The 22401-nt window shown below is 41.9% G+C and overlaps 1 protein-coding gene across 3 annotated transcripts in view; it reads right to left on the bottom strand.

The window, feature by feature from the left end:
- The window catches only part of RSRC1 (arginine and serine rich coiled-coil 1), a 128963-nt gene that overhangs the window by 98734 nt on the left and 7828 nt on the right, over nucleotides 1-22401 (bottom strand). For all 3 annotated transcript variants that reach the window (XM_080349938.1, XM_080349940.1, XM_080349939.1), the window contains exon 3: nucleotides 20592-20717. In XM_080349938.1, coding sequence (XP_080206064.1) covers nucleotides 20592-20717 — 126 coding nt within the window. The remainder of the gene's footprint in view (nucleotides 1-20591; nucleotides 20718-22401) is intronic.

The raw sequence follows: 22401 nt of genomic DNA, 5'->3' as shown, positions 1-22401 counted from the left end.
TCACAAACTTTTGCACCCATTAAACTCATTAGTTTAGAGTGATCCCTAATCATTGCTTATCCTTTGGGTTTTACCAGTATAGGAAAGGGCTGACACAGCCTGTCCCTGTCTCAATGGGATATCACAGCCTCAACAACAACGTGAAGTTCTGCTCCGCAGAGGCCACCTCTGCAGGACATGTCGGTTCAGTCTGTCCCAGTTGATCTGGGCTGCAGCCCAGCCCAGAGCACAGATACCGACAATTCACGCAGAGAAAACTCCACTCTGGGCAGACTTGTTAGCTCGGGTAACACGTTCGCACATGTAGAAGAGTCTTCGGGGCAGCTGAGGTGTCCAGTGCAGCTGCAGACAGCAGCCCAGGCTGAGGGCAATGCCCGGGTTTAGGGCATCTACAGAGGAAACAGCGCAGAAAACATTGCAAAGAACACAGAAGCACTTAGGTTGGAAGAGACCCTCAAGATCACCGAGTCCAGTCATTCCCCATCCCTGCCACTGCCCCATGTCCTGAGAACCTCATGTCCATCTGTCCAACCCTCCAGGATGGTGACTCCAGCACTGCCCTGGGCAGCCTGTTCCAATGCCCAACAGCCCTTTGGGGAAGAAATTGTTCCTAAATCCAACCTCAACCTCCCCTGGCACAACTTGAGGCCGTTTCCTCTGCTCCTGGCACTTGTTCCTGGGGAGCAGAGCCCGACCCCCCTGGCTCCAAGCTCCTTTCAGGCAGTTCAGAGATCAGAAGGTCTCCCCTCAGCTCCTGTTCTCCAGCTGAACCCCCAGGTCCCTCAGCCGCTCCATCACACTTGTGCTCCAGCCCCTCACCAGCTCCGTTCCCTTCTCCCAACTCCCTCCAGCACCTCAAGCTCTTTTTTGTTGTGAAGGGCCCAAACTGCCCCCAGGATTGGCGGTTTGTCCTCCCCATTCCCAGTGCAGGGACGGTCACTGCCCTGGGCCTGCTGGCCGCACCAGTGCCAATAGAACTCAGCATGCTGGTGGCTTTTTTGACCAATGCTGCAGATCTCATCCATCCCACTGCACTCGAGTCTGTCCTGCACACTGTTCTCCAGAAGTGAAGCTGCACACAAGGTTCATCTGCAGCCTGAGGGTGCAGCCAGGCCCCCCAACACCCACTCTTTAGACTCAGCTTAGTAAAGCCCAGCCACTCTGACCCATGACGATCCGCAAACAGACACAGCCTGACCTCCTCCAAACATACTTGTCTGGGTCTTCTATCACCGTACAAGTTCTTTGCAAATATATATATATTTTAGCATTTTCCCTTGATGCTCCAGAGCGTCTTCCCAACTAAAACCAACTCTGCTGAAGTTAATTGTATGTACTTGCACTGATTACAAATGGGATTTGTAAAGCACAAACAAAGCAACACAACTCCAAAAATCCAGCAAGATGTACTGACCTCGGTCACGAATGGGGAAAACACATAAGGAAAACTGAGGAAAAAGAGTCTAATGTTCACGGTGCCCTCAATTCCTGAATGCTACCGAAGTGTATATTCTGATAGTCATTTTAAAACCAGGGTAACTATTGTGTTTCTAACATCGTACAGCCATGATTACTGTTGAAAAATCTTACCTTGTATTAACTTCTCTCCTTCATAATCCATCCACAGTGACAGTAACAGAGGACTGTTACAAATAACCACTAGGCGACGACAACACAGTTTTATTAAACTTAAGCTGAATCTCAACTCTTGTTTAAGCCTTCCGCTAGTCTGAAGAAATCGGAGGGATTTCTCACTCAAGTAGAGAGGCATGAAAAATTTAAAATACGTTTGCTTAGCTATATTAAGCAAGAGCTCAGTGGATACGAGTTAAGACACATTATGTAGTTTTACCACATTTTGAAGAAACAGGGGAAGCACAGAGACTAAATGCTTCAAACCAACCATCTCCGCAGGATGATTCCCTGGAACAATTTCATCTTCTAGGGTAAAATAAGTCCTGCCGGCAGTCCCACAGAACCTTCCCATTCTAATACTTTCATTGCCTAAAACCCCCAAATCCTAAAATATCTGTTTTACGAACACTTCATGCAAACATCCATAAGGCCTGTATTAAATCCAGCATACCCATTAGGCTCTTGACAGCGGAAGATAATTTCATGAAGCGAAAATTAAGCTCTACTAAATGTGCTGTTCGGTGCATAACAAGCTACAGCACATTGCCACATGTAGCATGAACCGATCCACCTGTACGTTACCATGAATTACTATTAAAATATCTTGCAATGCAAATAGAATAGGAAATAAAGATGTACGTTTTTGAGCGATGAGAAGTCATCTGTGCCAAGAATTCACGGGTAAGCAAGAACAGAAGTCCACGGATCGAGATTTTCCTACTTATTACTGTTGAGAAATAAAAGCAATCCTGATTATTTCTACCAAAGCAAGTCCCAAAGTGTTCCAATTGTGGAATATTGGAGCAACACGGAGCACGCAGCCCTTCCCCCAAGCCCAGCAAACACCCACCCACCGAGGCAAAGGTTAAGTCATTTAGTCAAGTTCAAAGATCTTCAAAGAGTTCTTAGATCCAGATAAGCCCATATGTTACCAAAATTCTGTGAAAAGCTATTACTTTCCAATCTGCTTTTCATGTCCGAGTTACAGAACACACAGATGCTTTGGCATCGCTCGCTCTCCCTAAATTCTCACCCCAGATAATCAAGGCTCACCCATAACTTCCCCATCGAAAACCCTAAGAAATGGCTTTATTCCATCAACACTTAGTCCACTTGTAAAAATGGAAAGTATCCATAAAAGCCCATTCAGCCGCTGCACAATAAGTGTTAATTTGCTAATTTCTTCACAGGTAATCAATTAAAATGTAAAATATTGGATAAAATTAGTTGCACTAAATTTAACAGCTGCTCCATAAGCATAATTAGTTTCACAAGGGCCATATGTATTCTGAACAGAGACAGAGTTGAAACAAATAAGCAGATTTTAAAACAAGTTTGAGGAAATCTGCATTTAATTAGCAGGTGGGCACTACAACTGCATAATGTTTTTATACATTTATATTTATGAAGTGACAGAAGATCTAAAGGCTTTTTAAAATGGCGTTTATTGTTTGAATGGGAACTGTTTTGCTGCATGCTAAAGTGATTTAAATCCTTATAGCTCCGCTTTGAAAAAATCATAAATGGTGAAAGAAAACATGTGGAAAACTGTAAAACTAGAAAGAATTTGCGACAAAAAGCAGATACACATACCATAACCAAAAGGAAACTACACTTAATTAAATGTACACTACATCTGGAATATCAGCCTAATAAAACGTGAAACTATTAATTTTCATTGTTCTAAAGGAAATGAGGTCAGTGTCGTTTAGTATTTCCCCAATTATATTGCACTAAAGCGCTGAACTCTATCTTATAGGTACAATCTAATCTTTTCAAAACGCTACAATTTGAAAACAGTCACCGAGACGGACTTTGGAAACTGGAAGGGGAATTAGAACGCAAATATAAGACAGTTAGACCAAGAGAAAACAAGCATTAGGTTTGGAGAGAAGTGATGATCGCAAGCCCTTCCCCAGCATTCTGCCCCGTCCCTCTCCGCTGACACAACCTTATTAGATCATTATTAACGCAACAGCCACAACCGAAACCCAACGAATTAATGCCTCTTTAATACTTCGGCAATAAATCAAAAGTCTGGGGGAAAACAATGAAACGCAACTGGATTGCATCAAACCTGGGTATTCATATTGATGATAAAGACAGAGTGCAAATGCACAACTAATTGCAGCAAGACGACATGTTCTCTTTCAAAGCATATTAAGAGAAAGCTTCTTGTTTAACTCAGTGTCACTAACAGGAATAAAAATCATGGTACGAGTTCTTGGGGAAGGTAAAATAATTTCAAGCATCAACTGCACTTGTTCAGAGTGTAGAAATTATTAATACTATATATATATATTTAATGAGAACATGGCTACCTCTATAAAACACTTCAGTTTGCAATTTTAGAATGCGTGCATTTGAGGAAGTTAAATATAGATAATCTGTATGACAATATGATTGGTTTATTTCTTGTTAAACGTAAGGTGAGTGAAACAAGCAGTAGTCGGCTTTTCAGTCTGAAATGAGAGTGGGGCGACGAGGAAAAAGAAATTGCTCCAAGCCACTTTAGACACTTGGTAAGTGACAAAATAGGAGGGTATGAATGATAGTACCAGTATCATCCACAGTGCCAGGGAAATGCAGGGTGAAGTACAAGCAGTGATGGGGACAACCAAGAAGACGCTTCACAGAACTGAGACAGTGGGTTCACCAGATACAAGCACCAACTTAGCTCAGTAATAACCAATTCTCCACCTATACATGACATTAATTACATAATCAAACGTTCAAGGAAACAATACTCAAAGCTGTAATTAAGTTACTGAAAACTAGGGCTAACTGGTCCATAAAGGCAGCCAGAAGAGCAGGGAAGCCACTGCCCTCGGTGTGGTTCATCCTGGAGCTGCCTGTTTGGTCCACATCTCCAGCCAACAACCTGCTGCTCTGCCTCTTCTCCCTCCCAAAGAGGATCCAAGGGCTGCCTTTGCCACAACACATTGACTCTCCTACCAAGAGTATCCTTGGAGCAGCTGAAAGGCTCAAGCTCCAGAGCCGAGCGTATGGTGTATCTCCAGTTGAGCACACCCGCATCGCCGCCACGCTGCTGGAAAACCCACAGATCGACCCACAGAAAAGAGTCGACTGCAGAAACACATCGAGTTTACTTAAGCTGAGCTTTGTGTCAGCAGTCCTTTGCTCAGAGACTTGCTTCTCATGGAGTTGGGGCAGAAGCCCTTGCCTAAGGAATAGGTGATAAGAGCAGCTATGACCCAACTATCCAACCCAAACTATTGTATGATTCTAAATCATAGATTAAACAGTGCTGGCCGAGTTGGGAAGGGACTGCGAAGCGCTCCACTCCACCAGCCATGGGGGGATTCTCCCCCTCTTCACTCCTTTAGCTCACACCGAGGTCACCAATTGCTCTGGACACCACTGGTCCAAAGGAGCTGAGGATCCTTGGCCTCATCTTCACCAGGGGGAAACACAGCGCATCATTCATTTCCCTCGTTCATCTGCATGAAGACTCTGAACTGCCTCTCGTCACTAAGACTTCACCTTAAATTAGGACTGTCAGTGTGAGAACACACCTGCTTTTCCATGAAGTGAGTTCCTCTCGGATCTCTCTTCCTAGAGACTGACTCAAAAATTGAGTCACCATCCCAGGAGGGGTTTGAAGGACACGGACATGAGGTTCTCAGGGACAAAGTTTAGAGGTGGACTTGGCAATGTTGATTTGAACTCAATGATTTTAAAGATCTCTTCCTACCAAAATGATTCTATGATTCACGTAGCCACCTCATGACTGAACAGAAAAAAACCCTGTAATTTAGTTGTAATGACCTTTAGGTAATAAAATAACAAAGAAACAGAAGTTATGACAATGTCCTGGCTGCTAAATAAACTAAATAAACCACCCCTCCGCTTCCCCATCCTTTCTCATCCAAAGCAGTTCTAGGGCATAAAAACACATACACAAACATACACAGCTGAACATATACTATGTATTAACTTCTACAGAAAACCAAATTTAAGGTTGATAAGAGAAGTAATTGTTATTGCAGTAATCTGTTAACAAACCTAAAAAGCTCAGATCAGATAAGACTATGCAACTTGTCTTCTGCTCATCCAAGAGTTCGGGAGCCACTCAAGCCCAGGATGAGGCCAAAGCCCAAGAGCTGCTCCTTGGGCACCGGAGCCCCCAGCCTGGCAATGTGTGCAATTCCTGTTCCTTTTGATCACATAACCCTGCACTAAAGACATTTTAGATCTTTTTAACATTCTTTAAAAAAAAAAACAATAATGGCAAAATGTGAACTCTATGTGAATAAATAAGGTAACATTCTATTAGCAAGGAAATTCATCAGGCTTTTATTTCATCAGGCGGGTTTTCTCCTTGTGATACAGCTGGAATTTATTTTCCAAACAAGGGCCCAGCTTACTTTCAGGACTCTCAATAAATACACCAAACTCTTTGTTTCCACGTCGTGCAGGCGTCAGTGACTCCGCATCTGCTGCGGCAGGAAGACCTGGATGTATCACACACCAACGAAACGAGGTCAAATCCATTTTCCAGATGGAATCACCATCCAGGTAATTATTTGTTGTAAATTTGACAACACCTCTGATATTATGTTAAGAAGTTAAGGAACATAAATGGGAGATTTCAAGGTTGAATTTTTCGGTTCCCTGGAGCCCCCGAGTTCAAATTAGTTACAGGTAAGTGCTGTTCTTGTGTCTCTCTTTGACTGGTTTATTTTTTTGTGATTGTAAAACACCTAAGAATGAGGCTTTAATCACAGCTCAAGCTTAAAGATGCTATAATATTTATGTGTGCTTAAATCCACAAAGAGATACTAGACAGCTGAACGGAATTACCCAAACAGATGCTTGAAATCAACTGACACCCTGGGACACCAAGTGTTCTCATAACTTGAAAAAGCCACCAACCCAGAGCATCACGGCACCATCATTGTCACCACTGGAACCAGAAAGAAGCGCCAGTGTGGATCCAAACCGGAACCAACAGAAAATAAACCATCTCGGCATTTCTCATTTGCCAGCGCTGCAGGGAGTTGCACTGCCAGTTGAATAGCCGAAAAACCTGCGTAAAGACAAGATTAAAGCACGTGCTTGTCCTTAGAAACAAATACCTTGTCTAGATTCCCAAACCCCGACTCTTAACAACTCGTTAAAAACTTCAAGGAAGGGGCAGGAAAGAAATTCTGAAAATTTCCCTTAGTATTCCAAAAAAAAATGTTTTCATCATGGAAGCCGCAACTGCTACATAAAATATTGTAAAATAAAACATATCCAAAAGAGAAACAACAAAAAAATTGTTTAAAAAAAATACGTAAAGCAACAAAACTACTTATTATACCTCAAACTGTTCTGATCCATTGATGACACCGATCCCAAACTCATCAATCTTAGCCCCTATTTAAACAGGTAACAAAGATCAATTAGAACACGATTTCTACATAGCTATGCCTTTGTTGAAATAAGATTCTTAACTTTTACCATGGAATTCTCTTCTAAACTTCGTTTTTGGTTTAAAACATAATAACAAAACCTCACAAAGCACAGCACAATTGTGAAACGATGTCCGCCCAGCATGGCGCGGCCCCTCCGGCTCTGCAAGGAGCCCCTGGCAGCACCTATTCCATTCTCTACCACCCCAATTGTGCTTTTTGCCCCGTTTCCTGCCACTAACCAAACCACCACGTCTTCGGGGCTGAAATTCTATTTAGAACACTCACAGGTAGCACAGGCAGCACACTAAGGGTTTGAATGTAAGAGCACATTGAATAACCACAGGCAATCGAGCTATTCCAGCCCTCAGATGGGACAATGTCATCTCTAACCATTTAGTGCATTCACAGTTGTAATGTATGAGAAACTTGGTCATTTTGGTTACAAAGCTTCGGCTTCATAAGCTGCACCAATCTCGTGATGGTACCAGCTTACTGCAAGGTATCGACTGGAATAAGGACCCTTATTTCCAACTTGATAGTTAAAATTCTCTGTGTCAAAGACTTAAGGAAGAACAACCACCTGACTTGGAATAAATAACAGAGAATAAACAGACGATAATTTAAACTGAAGGCTTGCTTGACATTCACCTGCATTTCCCATTTCTCAGACACCCCCTTTGCCGGTCCAGCAGCCGTTGGCTGCCTCCCCATGAAAAATAACACACAAAGCAGAGTCATGAACAAAAACCATATACATTCTCCGTATATTCACATTTTTGAGGAATGGACAGTTTGGTTTTTGTTTTTAAAAGCCTTGGAACTTTTCACAAACGAAGCAAAAGATTCAGGGCAAGAATGGCATTAACACCTTTTGTTTGGTCTACCGCTTATTTGTTCTATCATTTATTTGTTAACAGTAGCATATATCACAACACTCAGAATGGAGCTTAAGAAACAGCAGCGGATAATAACACCATTTGGCCATTTTGGACTCATTTTCAGAGGGGAAACAAAACAAACAGACCAAGAGTTATTTAACATCCCCCAGTTCAAACCTTAAGGAAATCAAAATTCTATTGATTCCTCAACAAGTCTACCCTAAGCAGACAGCTCAGCCTTAGGAGTCATCAGCCAAGACACAGCAAAGGGAGACGGTTGAAATAAAGCACATGAGGGAGTTCACAAAAGATTGACAGTTCTAATTCGCAGAAATCACGTTTTCTTAGTCAAAAATGAGGTATAAAATTATAAACTACATGTCAATGAAAACAGTTCAGTCACATTTTCATAGAATCACAGGATGGTTTGGGCTGGAGGGACCTTCCCAGCTCATCCAGTGCCATGAGCAGGGACATCGTCACCAGCCCAGGGTGCTCAGAGCCCCGTCCAGCCTGGCCTGGGATGTCTCCAGGGATGGTTCATCCACCACCTCTCTGGCCAACCTGGGCCAGGCTCTCACCACCCTCAGGGCAACAATTTCCTCCTTGTGTCCAGCCTGAATCTTCCTCCTCGAGTTTAAACCATCACCCCTTGTCCTGTCGCAACAGGCCCTGCTCAAAGTCTGTCCCCATTTTCCCCTCCCGCCTGCAGGGACGGGGCCATTCGGACAGGGACAGACTTCAGAGAGCCAGCTTGGCCACGGGCTCCACTCAGAGTCCCAAATTCAACACAAACCAGCCGGTGAGACTTGGTACTTGCACAAGTGTGCGCTTAAAGCTCTCACTGGAAATAGTTCTATAACATGACAGCGATTCCGATGCAATTCGCGTTGCACCGCGAGCCCACATCAAAGGCAAACACACGCAGCAGTAGTTGCAGTTGTGACTAACACCAGAATTTCCGACACAATCCATCAGAAAGTTCAATGGCAGATTAAAACTGCTGTTCCATTCTAAAGCGTATTTCCTAGGAACAGTTTTGATAACCTACAGAGCAGCATTTCCATTTCCACCGATTTGAAGGGACTTCACTAAGTAAAACTCCTAATGAGTTTCAATAAGAAAAGCTATTTGTGCTTTATGGAGAGTTTGCTGTCTCTTGTTTACAAAAGTGATCTTCTCCGAGATTACCATTATAAAAGTCTCAAAATTAAAACTGGACTACTTTATATTTTAGTTTATGCTCCAATTCACTCACTTTAACCCCTTATCTGTTATTTGCATTAATATTCCATGAATAATTTACATTTTTTATGCTTTTTAAAATGAATAACTACTTTCAGCCAATCTTACACTTCAAACATAATGATTTTCTTCAACTTATGTCTTAATATTAAACTACTAGAACCACATTTTTTGTGGCAAAAATGGCAAAGCTGACCTTTATTTTATTAGCCTACAATTTGCTCACCAGTGTTTTCTTAAGCTATATGAATGGTTTCTGTACGTTGCCAGCATCCCACAGATGGTTATGATTACGTCCAACGGGACAACGCGCTCATTGAAAACTTTCACAGACGCTTACCTAATGGGATGTCCCATTAAATCTGATAGAGGCAGATAAAATAACTACATCCTAATTAGAATGGCTCAAAAAGGTCATTTTCCAGTGATATCCACAACGTTTCTGATGTAATTATTGACAGAACCAAAGAATGAGTTTTGAAACAATGTGATTATTATGGGGTTTTCTTCTGCTGAGGAATGTCCTTTTGCTGTCAGCATCTTGGAGATAGATGTCCCCAACTCCAAAACTCGGGGAAACACCAGCATTCCATTCGACTCCTACTCGCTTCCCCTCTTCATGCTTAATGACTAATTCCTCCGAGATATGCTTAAAAGCCCTAAAATGTTGTCCTTGGGTACAAACTTTCCCTCGGCAATCAATCGGGAGCAAATTAGAGGCCGGCGTTGAAACGTGGCGCGGTGTTGAAGCGAACAAATGAATGAAGAAAGGTGGGATATCGGAACATATGCCGCCGCACTGAAGTCGCTAAAAAGGTCTGTTGGAAGGATATTTGGTTTCCAGTGAAGCTAATATGCTGTAAGAAGGGCCGGTGATGAAAGAATACCCAGTCATATGGAAATCCAAATATAGCGACAGACACAATTATTTTACTAATTGCTAATGAATACAGTCAAGTGGCTTCAAAAAGCCAAACTTTGCTTGGACTACTTTGGGTTTTGACCTCTGCATGAGCAAATGCATTTCAAACCGAAGCCCACCTAAATTGATTAACGGCGCCAGCCAAGGCCAGCGTGCAGTGGGAGCTTTTTTCCATCTATCACATGGCCCCAAGGATAGTTAAATGAACCTTAAAATGGCTACAAACAGCTCAATGACTACACAGACTCCTGCCAATTAGAAATAATTAGGCAGTCATTTTGGTGGTAAGTCTTTTTAAGTGCATACATAATGATGCAATGATGCTTATTAGCGATCTCATATGAGCTCCGCTCAAACAGCCTGGAATAATTATGCAACTATCACAAAGCCTTGCACATCTCTGTACTTCACCTTAATGCATTTAAAAATCCACTTCATTACCTCCAGTAATTAATCCTCCATTAATTGCAGGAAAAGCCCAGTTTACCGTGCTTCGTTTCTAATTATCTTATAAATAGTTATGGTTCTAATTAATGTGTTCATTAAGCTGAATATCTTTCTCAAAGCCACGCTCAGAGCAAAGGTTCCGCTTTGGAGAGAAAAAGCCTAACTAGCCATAAGGTGAGGCCATTTTGCTTGTATTTGCTTTTATTTTAGTATATTCAACCTCCTAATTGGCATTTAAAATCTAATTTGGAAGAACTTCAAGAAGACTATATAGCAGAAAAATAGGAAAAGGGGGTTTTTGCTTTACCCATTCTCCAATCAAGAAGCTTTAACAGGAAAACTTTTAGCATATCTTTTTGATACAGACCGCTAACAGATTTTGAGTGCTATGCCGCACATTAATTTAAATTCTATTACCATTTAGCTTACCCCTGCATGTTTCTATGTAAGAGAGGCAAAACCTATAGAAGAAAACCAGATATTTAACAGTATATGCACCATTATTAAAAACACAACACTCACACATACTACTGCCCTTGCTTTCACTTCTAGGACATAAATCGGTGATACAGAATTAAAGCCAAGGAGTTTCAGTTTCCCTCACTAGGAGTTGACACAATCCTATGAAAACTGCAGCTGAAGAATATTGTACAATCCTGTTTATGGCTGAGGAAAGTCCATATTGAAAGCGCATGAAACATGGCATTTTGGAGGTGTGCACATATGAACTTGCAGAAAACTTGCTTTATTTTGAATCTTTAAAAGTCCACGCAAAACGTTTAAGTCACAGTTAATATTAAGGTGTAGATATTAACCTCCTATCTTTTCCTGTATTTCAATTTTTTTTTAAGATATATTTAAATACATCTCTCTGCAGTCACGTTGTGCAAAACCAAATAGGAGTTTTAACACCTTTTCCTTATGTGGTCACATATTTAACGTAAAAGATGTTGCTCAGGTAGTTACTTAAATGGTAGTTTAACAATAAGTAGACAAAGGCTCTACCTATGCTTGAAATTATCAGATATTTGCAGTCACCTTTTCTTCCTCTAACATCACACCTTGGTAAAACCTGGAATCACTGCAATCAAGTGCAGCTTTGCCATCAATGCTGATACAGCCAAAGTTTTATACCAATAAACCTGCGTTCGGACCAGCTGAAGCGTTATTACCTATAGACATTCATGCTCTTGCACTTCAGGGAGACACGGTGCCTTAGGAAGCGGCACCTTGTCCTGCTCACAGTGCTACTCCAGCGTTACAATCGCCTCCCAGCTGATCTCGACTCCAACAACCCGGGTTTGACCCTTTTCTCCCCAACCCGCATTCTCCGTATGTGGGTGTCTCGCCCTCTTCTCTCGCTCCTCACTGAACCGGAGCAAGAGGGAACGTTCACACAGCTCGACACACCGAAATATCTCGGAACACAGAGGTGGGAGGACAAGAACAGGCACTAAAGGGTGGAGGGACAGTCAGGGAAGTGTCACGGTACCCCAACTTTAATTGGTTTACTCTGGCACGAACCTGCTCCCAAAGCACCTTTAGGTTATAATAGCAACAAAAACTGGCAACTGCCTCTCTGGATCTTGAAATACAATTGATTTATATGGGATAACATTTGTACAAGGGTACCAAAAGTGCTGTATGCAGCAGCTCCTGTCCTCCTGACAAGGACAGCAACGCTACCGAGCGGTGGCTTCGGCTGCAATTGAGGACAAAAGCGGCGATCAAAGAATTCCAGGGCATGGATGCTGATTTATACAGAGGGGCGACCATCTCTCAAACTCAAAACAACAACAGAAAGGCTCAAAAGCAAGAGTTAGCAGCTACCATGTCTGCTACAAAGATTTGGGATGGCGTGGAGCACAGCAAGGAGCAAAGAACCATAATACCTGGAGGCAAACAGCTCAGGCAGGAACTGGTCCCAGGTCCTGGCTCCCATGAAATTCCAGCTTCCAGCCACGGAGACAAGACGTTACTGATGAACAACACCTTATCTGTCTCATTAGTAATTTTTTCCAGGACCTGATCTATTTCTAGCAACATATTTAACCTCTAGTCTGAGAAAAGCAAAGCAACAGGCACAGAACACTCCAGAAGTTGCTGCCCCAGATCCACGGTGGCTGGTTATAACTGCCCCTCGTGCAACTTGAATGTAACAACACAAGAGTAATAGACAAAGATAATTGAGAAGGGCTGTGGTAACCAATCCATGAATGTGTAAATATGCCAAGGAATCTGTGGACCAACAGAAATCCATTGATAGACCCGTGGGGAAGAGGGCAGCAGAATGAGGGTTGTACAATGATCTTCGGCTGGCGCACACAACCCCACAGATTCTACTTCATGGCCATGACTTCGGCAGCAGAGAAAAGGAGGATTTAAAAACAAAACAAGTAAAAATACATAGTAGTTTAGAATGTAGACACATCAAAATCAAGCAGCCAGCTCTCGACTAAGAGGAATCATATTCTTCTCATCTGCTTGAGTACCTTTTCCCAAACAGAAATCTGGACCATAAAAAAACCACACCAGAAAACCCACCAACCTACAAATACACCCTTTTCCAAAGCAAGAATAAAAAAGGTTTTAGAAAAATAAGGAACTCTACTTTAAAAACACGCTGTGTATGTAACACCTGGACTGCTCTAGGAAAAAAACAGTTTACATGTAATTACACTCAATACTTAGCTCTAAATGAACAGCACTTATGCATTCATATCTTTTTTTAAAGCTTTTTTGTTTGTCTACCAATGAAAGGCATCAAAGCAACTGTCACGAGCAGCTCTCTGGCCTTATTGATAACTCGAGGGCCCTTGGCACCGCCTTATGAAGTTTAATTTCCCAAAGCGGTCAATTAGATGTGGGTAACGCGCTCACGGGTGGGTTACAGCTCTAGGAAACCTGCCGGGCTGCCGCTTCCCAGCGCGCTCATGGAGACAAACTGCTCCTTTCCTTTGGAAAAAAGAGGCAGTTGTTATAGCTACAAAATATTTTGAGAGACTATTGGCGATACAACTTGTAACGCAACAAAATCCTAAATAAAAACTGCAGGTTTTGATTTATTGTGGGGAAAAAGAAGAACTATGATCCGACGTTGCCATCCACAGAAAAGCTAAAGATCATGTGAGCAAACTCAGTAATCTGAATTCCACTAGTTCTTCCCTGCCCAAAGCCTTTATTGGAAGTTTCAGGAAAGGAATATTACCGTACCTTAATTCCATACACATTCGCATGGACCAAAAGACTCCAAACTTCCCCTTCCCCACTGGTAAGAGAGAAAAATATGTCATATTTACGCTCATTTCTCACCTGATCGTGTGGGCCTGTACATCTAGTTGCATTTGTGCAGCAAGGACAGAATTAAAGATCAAAACTTCAATAGAACGGTAACTCCAGCAGCTACTACTAGGCAAAAATAAAGAAGAGTAATGAAACATTTCAAAAGAAATATTCTGATTAAATAGCATTTCTTGATTTCTTATAGGACTTTTTTTTTTCTGGAAAATCCTTGGATCCGTTTCCAAAGGAGGTATTGCCAATCGTTACAGGTTTCGGCAGCTTTTGCGCGCTGAGGACAAGCCCAGCCAGGTTCCTCAGTGTCCTCGCCATTCCTTGCTCCCTACAGCAGCTGCACAGAAGCCCCATCCTGCCCTTCCCCAGGAGGGCGCACAGCACCGCCATGTGCCTGCTCCACAGAATCACAGAATCACAGAATCGACTGGGCTGGAAAAGCCCTCAGAGATCATCAAGTCCAACCCTTGGTCCAACTCTAGTCCGTTTATTAGATCATGGCACTAAGTGCCATGTCCAATCTGAGTTTAAAAACCTCCAGGGCTGGTGAGTCCAGCACCTCCCTGGGCAGCCATTCCAGTGCCTGACCACTCTCTCTGCACAGAATTGCTTTCTAATCTCCAGCCTAAATGTCCCCTGGCAGAGTTGAAGCCCATGGCCCCTTGTCCTATTGCTGATGCCTGGGAGAAGAGCCCAATCCCCCCCTGGCTAGAACTGCCCTTCAGGTAGTTCTAGAGAGTGCTGAGCTCAGCTCTGAGCCTCCTCTTCTCCAGACTAAACAAGCCCAGCTCCCTCAGCCTCTCCCCATAGGGCTTGTGCTCAAGTCCCTTCCCCAGTCTTGTTGCTCTTCTCTGGACCCTCCAGCACTTCAATCTCTTTCCTGAGCTGAGGGGCCCAGAACTGAACACAACACTCCAGGTGTGGCCTCCCCAATGCAGAGCACAGGGGAAGGATCACTGCCCTTGTCCTGCTGACCACGCTGGTTTGGATACAAGACAGGATACCATTGGCCTTCTTGGCCACCTGGGCACACTGATGGCTCCACAGGCCTCTGCCCAACCGAACACAACCTCAGCCTTCAGGCAGACATCTGCATCATTTTTAAATACAGTCTTTCTTCACAACATTCTTAATAATCAATCTTCTAAGTCCACACAACTGCAGTTTATCTTGTGTGATGATCTTTGCCTGCTACTTCAGCCACTCTGTTCTTGTTTTTGGGTTTTAATTAATCTCTTGCTCCTCCTGCCCCTCCACAAACTCTCAGTCCAAGTTACAAGGCCTCTCTCAACTTTGCTCTTCATTTATCTGCCATTATCTCTTCTCCTCCCATTGCTGTGACACCAACATCTACCTCCAAACACACGGCCCTTTTATCTCTCCTTAGAACCTTTATTTTATTTTCAATAAATTCTTCTTAAGGTTGATCGTAATTAAAACTTGACACTAATCTATTTGAAGCTTTCCATGAGCGCGTGCTAACAGGACAGACAGACACAGCCTGCAAATCAAAGGAAGGTTTGAACACAAGTTCCTACAGATTACGTCTTGATCCGACACTTGTTATCAGCTGTAAGACCTGCTAGGCCGGGGTTTTAATTTGGAAAGACCCCAACACATGAATATACCACACCAAAATAATATGGAAAAGAGAGACCAACTGAAGGCTGACCCACTCCTGTCCACCACTCCAAGCAATGCAAATACAAGAGCAATCAATGATACCACTGTTCATATCTTCGACAGGTCTTACAAACAACACTCCACTGTGCAATGTTGACTCTTTACTAAAATATTTGCTAATAATGGATTTATTTTTAAGAAGATATTGAAAAGGAAAAATTCTGAAAGACAAAAAACCCCAAACCTTCATGCAAAAGATGATTGGCTCTTGACAGTAATTCAACCTGAAACCTCCAAACAGCTCAAGACCTTCCATACGCAACATCAGGCTATAAAGAACACAGGTAAAGCCCCGATGCAAAGCCAGGCTTTACGGCTTGTCCCAGGCATGAACGAGTGTCTGAACGGAGCTCCGGCCTGTTGAGAATGGAGCAAAACAAATGGCTGGTGGTGCTGGTGCCGAAAATGCAGCCGAAAGGGGTGGCGGGGAAATATTTCATTGTAATTCCACCATCACTGTGTGTCATAAACCACGAAACACGAATTACACTATCTTTAGAGATCACTGCATTTGTGAACCTAAATATTCAGCACGTATACACAGCACTATTTTAAATAAACTAGTGAGGATTTACTATTATTCATTTAATGACTCTTTCACGTGGCTCTTCCGGCATCACTACAGGAACCTATTTTCAATTATGACAAACTAAGTGCTAAACACAAAGAATCCTGGAACGCTACGAGGCTTGAACGTAAATTAATTCTACATGTGTAAATTAATTTACACTGCCGGGATAACGGCAACTTCGGTCAACAAGCTGCTTTTCACACCAAAACCCAAGACTGTTGCAAAGCCACCCAAAAGCAGCGAGTCACCCTGCGGCTGGACCGCCATCGGATGCACACATTGCGATATTAAATTGATTAGATGGGAACAATGGTAAAGAAATAAGAGGTAACTGTGTAACCCCCCACACACAGGGAAATTAAAAATAATAATTAAAAATAATGCACTGATCAAACGCTCCCTTCACAGACAGGCCAAAGGCATCGACCCTACAAACAGGATTACTTAACGCATGAGATTTTCCCTTCTTGGCCATAGATGTATAGATGTTCTTGTGGCAATCTACGCTGAACCACATTAAAGATATTTCAAGGCAGCAGTTTGCAGTTTAACATAAAGGGAAAAGCCAAAAGCACTTGGCAGGCAATAAAAAACAAACTTGCACTTTTAAACGCAATTATAGGGAAATACTCGATAATCACTGAATTGTATGAAATCAGGGAATAAAGGTTAAGATATTTTGGTTAATTCTATTTAAAGCTACACGAATTAAAAGATTTGCGTTACGAGCCCCGATGGGAAGCGAGTTATTTCCATATACGCTCGACCGGCAGAACAATCGCGAGGAAAACGTTGAAAATATTAACACGACTCTATCCACACAGAAATTATATGAAATCCGAGTTTCTCCATTCCGGAGAAGCATAATATTCTAATAAGAACTATCCTAATCTTCAGCCAGCAATAATTTCAAGATGATATTATTATTCTCATTTCCTTGAATAATATCCATACTCCAGGGCCATTTTCCTTCTCATATTCAATATCGCGCGCGCCGGTATCAAGATTCCTTTCTTCATATCCTGTCACGGTATCAATCACTGCCTCCTGTCCACTCAATCCACTTTTGATTTATCAGCCGCCGTCTTTCTGGACTCCATAACTCGACCCAAACCATTTTAGCGAGACATTGACAAATAGCACCCGGTATCGCATCAACCTGTTCCACTTAGTAAACTAAGAACCGGGAACGGTGACATCTCTGCATAAGCATCCTGGCCTATTCCCCAGCCTGATGTATATTAATGAGGAGATGGGATTTGAAATGCTTCTTCCACATCAGCATCTAATATGATCAAATTAGGAAATGGGCTGATTTATTAAATTTCGCAGGGCTGAAATATTTCTTTCTATCACTCTACGTGTGGTTTCGGAAAGTGAGCTGTTGCTTTCAATTTTTCTGCCGAGGATGCGCCTGCGTTTCACAGACGAATTATTGGCTTTAAAAAGATTGCAGGAAGGCGAAATGTTATTAAGCAAATGCTCAGTAAAACAAACTAAATCGGTTTTAAAATTCCTAATTTAATGTAAATCTTGGTTGTTGCGCTGAAATTCAGTTTGTGATCTTATTAAGTCTTATTTGCATTGTACTGTCTTGCTGTAGGACAGCTTTAAATTTATAGCATTACTAGGAAGCCCCACTTTTTTTGACTCGAAATAAACGCATCTAAAATAAAATAGTTATTATACACACAAGTTTTCTCATCTTCTAAAACAAAGTCCAAAAAAAAAACCATTTTAGGTTTCAAGCAATAGCTGCTCAAAATGCTTTTTAAACATGTCGTTATAAAAATCCAACTTTTCCAATTGAAACTTGATTTTTCAGTAGTTTACACAGTTGAAGGTCTGTAAATCATTCACTCAAATAAAAGGGATTTAAAAAATAGAATTACATTACAGTCACATATATTTTTACCAATGTTTTCGCTACCTTGTAAAGCAAACTACCTGAATTAGTGATCTGAAGATACCACGTAATGGATGTTAACGTCCCATTGGCAACTAGTTTTCTAGTGGCAATCCCATTCCCATCGGGGAAAAAGAAACTCAGAGTTGCTGAGTCCTACAGGTGGAGCAGCCACGTTACAACTGCGAGTAGCACAGACGAGCTGCCCGTTCTTGCAGGTCGGAGGATTTTACTCCCTGCCACTGGCAATTCGGGAGCTGGAGACGGCCGCAAATGCTTTGGTGGGTACGGCACTCATTACTGCACTAACACCAGGCAGCGGCTCCCGGGCACCTTATCACCCAGTTTATCTAAGTGTTTGCTTCAGTACTTACCTGGGAAACTCGGCTGAAAATAAGCTGCCCCACCCCAAGCAAAAATATGAATTGCAGATGCCAGATTCTTATGAAAATTGCACTTCAGCACTATAAATACAGACATTTCCTAAGACAAATATCGTCTCTTGGCATTTAACGGCTTTGAATGGATTTTTCTTGTCTGACTGCTTTTTAAAATCCATTTCAACCTCCAACAGCCAGGGCTTCCACAGCGTAATTACGTGACCCGCAAGAACCGCGGCCGTGGGTCTGACGAGGACTTTGCTCACTGGGTGCCTGCCCCGGGTCTCACGGCACGAGAGAGGAAACGCTTGTTTCTTGATCACCTTCTCAAGCCATACATTTTGTAATTGTTTTTAATACCCCTGCATCGTATTCCCTCTTTTCCCCCACAATCTCATGATGTCCTGGGTCCTGCTAGGAAAGCTGCTCGTGCCTCCCGTGGAAAGCACGAGGTGGATTATGAGATAGCAAAAGAAGTGACTATTGTATTTAGCATCGCTGCAACCGCCTCAGCACCAACAAACAGAAAACACAGGCCTCTGGTAGCAGCGTCTGCTGCCGCTTTCACTCTTCTCCAGAAATAAGATTAATCCACAGCTCCTCAGTGGAACGTTACAGCACAGAGCAGACTTGCAAAAAATACAATAAAGGGTTCAGTGTGTCCTTTTGGGTTTTGTTTTATGCTTTTAACATGTTCACTTTGTGATTTTAACATGCCAAAAGACTCTTCTGTTATAATTTAGGATGTTATTTACAAATATGTTCCCTGAAGAACTATAGCTGTGAATAGTAATATCATTTGAAGCGACCTGCAGCTATATCTTCAGAGCTATAGTACTGAAAAGCCAGTATATTTTATACATAAAATATTTTATACACAGTGTTTCCCAGCACAAACTGAAACACACAGTACTCGTGTTTTTAAAGTTTTTAGGTGCATAATTTCCATACACTGAAATCACAATTAACGTCAGGAAAGCCCTCAGAAAAGATGACCACTAGACTATGTCTAATGAGATCTGCAGTTTATACTCCTTATAATAAAACAAATAGCTTTAAGTCATGTCCTAGTGCTGGATATCTGACATACTGAAAACCACCTTCATTTTCACCTTATTCTTCACACATGTCATTGTTTTAAAGCTGATTTGGTTATAAAAGCAGTGGCTATTTACAGAATGATTTCTACAGGCAGCGCAGTAGCTGATCCGGGGTCTCCGGCTCAGATACATTCAAAGAGAGATCAAACAGTTCAAACAACCAAATTGCTGCTACAAATGCACCGTAGCAAGAAGTGTCCAGGAAACTCTTATAATGAACAGCTGGGAATAAGTCATGAGAAAACACAACTAAAAGGAAGTGAAACATTCACATCTTTCAACAACCATCTCTCAAGGTTTAGAAGCAACAGCTCTGCTTGGTATGTGAAAATAACATGTTTCGCTGAAGTCTGGGCGCAGGTACACAAAATCACCTGCCTGAAAATCTGGAAACACACACCAACAAAGCTCTGATCTGCCTGCTACACTCAATAACGAATTTAAATTCAATTGAAAATGCTAATGATAATTCCGATATTCAGGGATGAACTTTATTTCAACTTTTTAATTGAAAAATACGCACACACACAAATTGAGCTTCTTTTAATTACAAAAGTATGAAGCAGATTTTATCATTCAACCTCTGATTCAGCCTCTATGTTTATTATTGAAAATATCCATTTGTCACAAGCCAATTTATAAAAAATTTCAGCATCGCAGATATCTTTATATTATTATATTAAGAGAAACGTGCATAACTAAATCCTCATCTCTTTCTGAGGGAAATACAGATAAGAAAATGACAGTGAGTGTGATCTTCAGGGGGCCAATGTTACGCATGGGGATGATGGGAAACAGTGACCAAACACAACCTGCCACAAGTCTTCAGGTGATTACAGGTAAAGCGAGCTGACTTCATTAATGTTTTCGGCACTTGGTCAAATGCACAATATGTAACTTATCTTCAAAATGAACTGTTCCACCAGTCATATTTAAATATTTAGCTCATCAAAAGAACAGCACAGAGATTTCAAATTAGGCACAGTTTCAAGTGACTTCCTCGCAACCATTTTTTCTGCTGTATTCCAAACCCAGTAACTATACAGAGTTTTTAAGTGAATGTTTTTACAGTAGAAATAATAATTGCTTTTATTAGAAAAATAATCTTACCTTCTTGTTCTACTTTTTGATCTCGACCTCTGAGACCTGTAGGATTTGCCTCTGCCCCTTGATCGGCTGCGACTGCGTTTTCTTCTCGAGCCATATGAAGAGCTACTGCTCGATCTGTGTCTGCGTCTGCAACAAAACCGTGCTATCAGTACCCCACCGGCGCTTCAAAACACCAAACAAACTAAACTGGAAAAACAAACAAATAAAAAAAATAACAGTTTACTTAAAAGGGACATAGAAACATTGAAATGTATTTTATGTACCCCAAAAATATCTTCTGTGTCTCTCTATATATAAACTTACAGATTTCTTATCTCAGGGTCCACAATACACAATCTTTGTTCTGCTCTGATGTAAACTGATCCTCCTCTTTTCTTTTTTATTTTTTTAAACTACTATTAGTAATCAAATAATCAGTATTAATTTATTCCATTTGAGCCTGGAAATATTCTCCTGAGTTCAGCCAAGAGCCAGAGTCGTACGTCCCTTCCCCCCAGCCTCCCCATTTCATTGATTCAAATAATAAATTCCTATACGGATAGCAGAAAAGCAAAAGAATACATACTAAATAGAAATAGAAATACTAAATATACTAAATGTAAATTGAACCAACCAATGCAAAGCCTCTCAAGTTTCAATCTTGTGACAAACTTCCTCTCTGTTTCCATCTCCCTACCAGCTAAATAAGAACAACTACAATCCTTATGGGACCCTCCATATTTTGGGGGCTTTGTTATGTTTGAGTAATATTAAAATATAACACCACATGTGCACATTTTTGTAATTCAGGATGTGGTCGACACGATATCTGTGTATCTAACACAGGGAAAAAGGTGCTGTGTTACGTACTAGTAATGCTGCAGGAGTCCAAACCGGGAAGGATCTATAGGTTAACTAGCAAGGAAGAGGTTTTCATTTCAAAAAGGAATGTAACGTCTCCGATGAACAAAGATGAAGAATAATAATAATCTTAGAGACTTCTGCTTTTGATTCTTACAGGTCAGGGATAAATCCAGCAGGACCCCAGCGTGTAATAGTGACTTAACCGCCAGGGGCAAACACCTTAAACTAAGGGCAAAGCAAAGGTGCCAGATCCTAAAAGCAGACACCTTCCCCCTTTCTGGATTCAAGTGAAGTCAACTGGTCTTGGTCCAGACTCTAATCTCCCTTGGAGCTCTGGTTTTATCTGCGAGATAGCCATGCCTGCACCGGCCTAACGAGATTCACAGAGCTGCGTGTCAGCGGCAGATTGTTGGCATCGCCGCCCATGTCATCTCGCCGCGTCCCCTGAGGGCTGCATGCAGATGCTAAGCACCAACAGAAGAAAGGGGAAACGGCAATTAAAAAAACCACAAGAAACCCCCCAAAACCAGCCAACTTGTCTCTCAAAGGCACACTCTTCCGCCAGCTAAAGGTTTGTCAGGAGCACTTGCTAATATATTCATAGGGCAGCCAGAAACCAGGAGTATTTTCTAAATCAACCATCAGCGGTTCAGTTTGGCTCCAAAGCAAGTCAGGCCCAGACACGACCATGGGATCTGCAAAGGTCAGGTACTGAAAGGGGCCTCTGATGAAAGAAATCTGATGTTGGGTCAAGAAAAATTTGGTAGATATAGATAGATATAGCCACACGATCTGTGTTCTACTCACCTGGCTGACTACTGCATGCTGTACACATTAAAAAAAGCGAGAATAATGGTGAAAAACGGCTGTTGCAGCAAATTTATAGACCTACTGTAAAATCACCTCGAGTCTTTCTCTGGAGAAAATCTACCTTGTTGTCTGGAAAGACCTACTTGGTTTATTATAA

The sequence above is a fragment of the Nesoenas mayeri genome, assembly GCF_963082525.1.
Source record: "Nesoenas mayeri genome assembly, chromosome: 9".
Taxonomy (NCBI): Eukaryota; Metazoa; Chordata; class Aves; order Columbiformes; family Columbidae; genus Nesoenas; species Nesoenas mayeri.
This window is presented reverse-complemented; position numbering and strand designations above follow the sequence as displayed.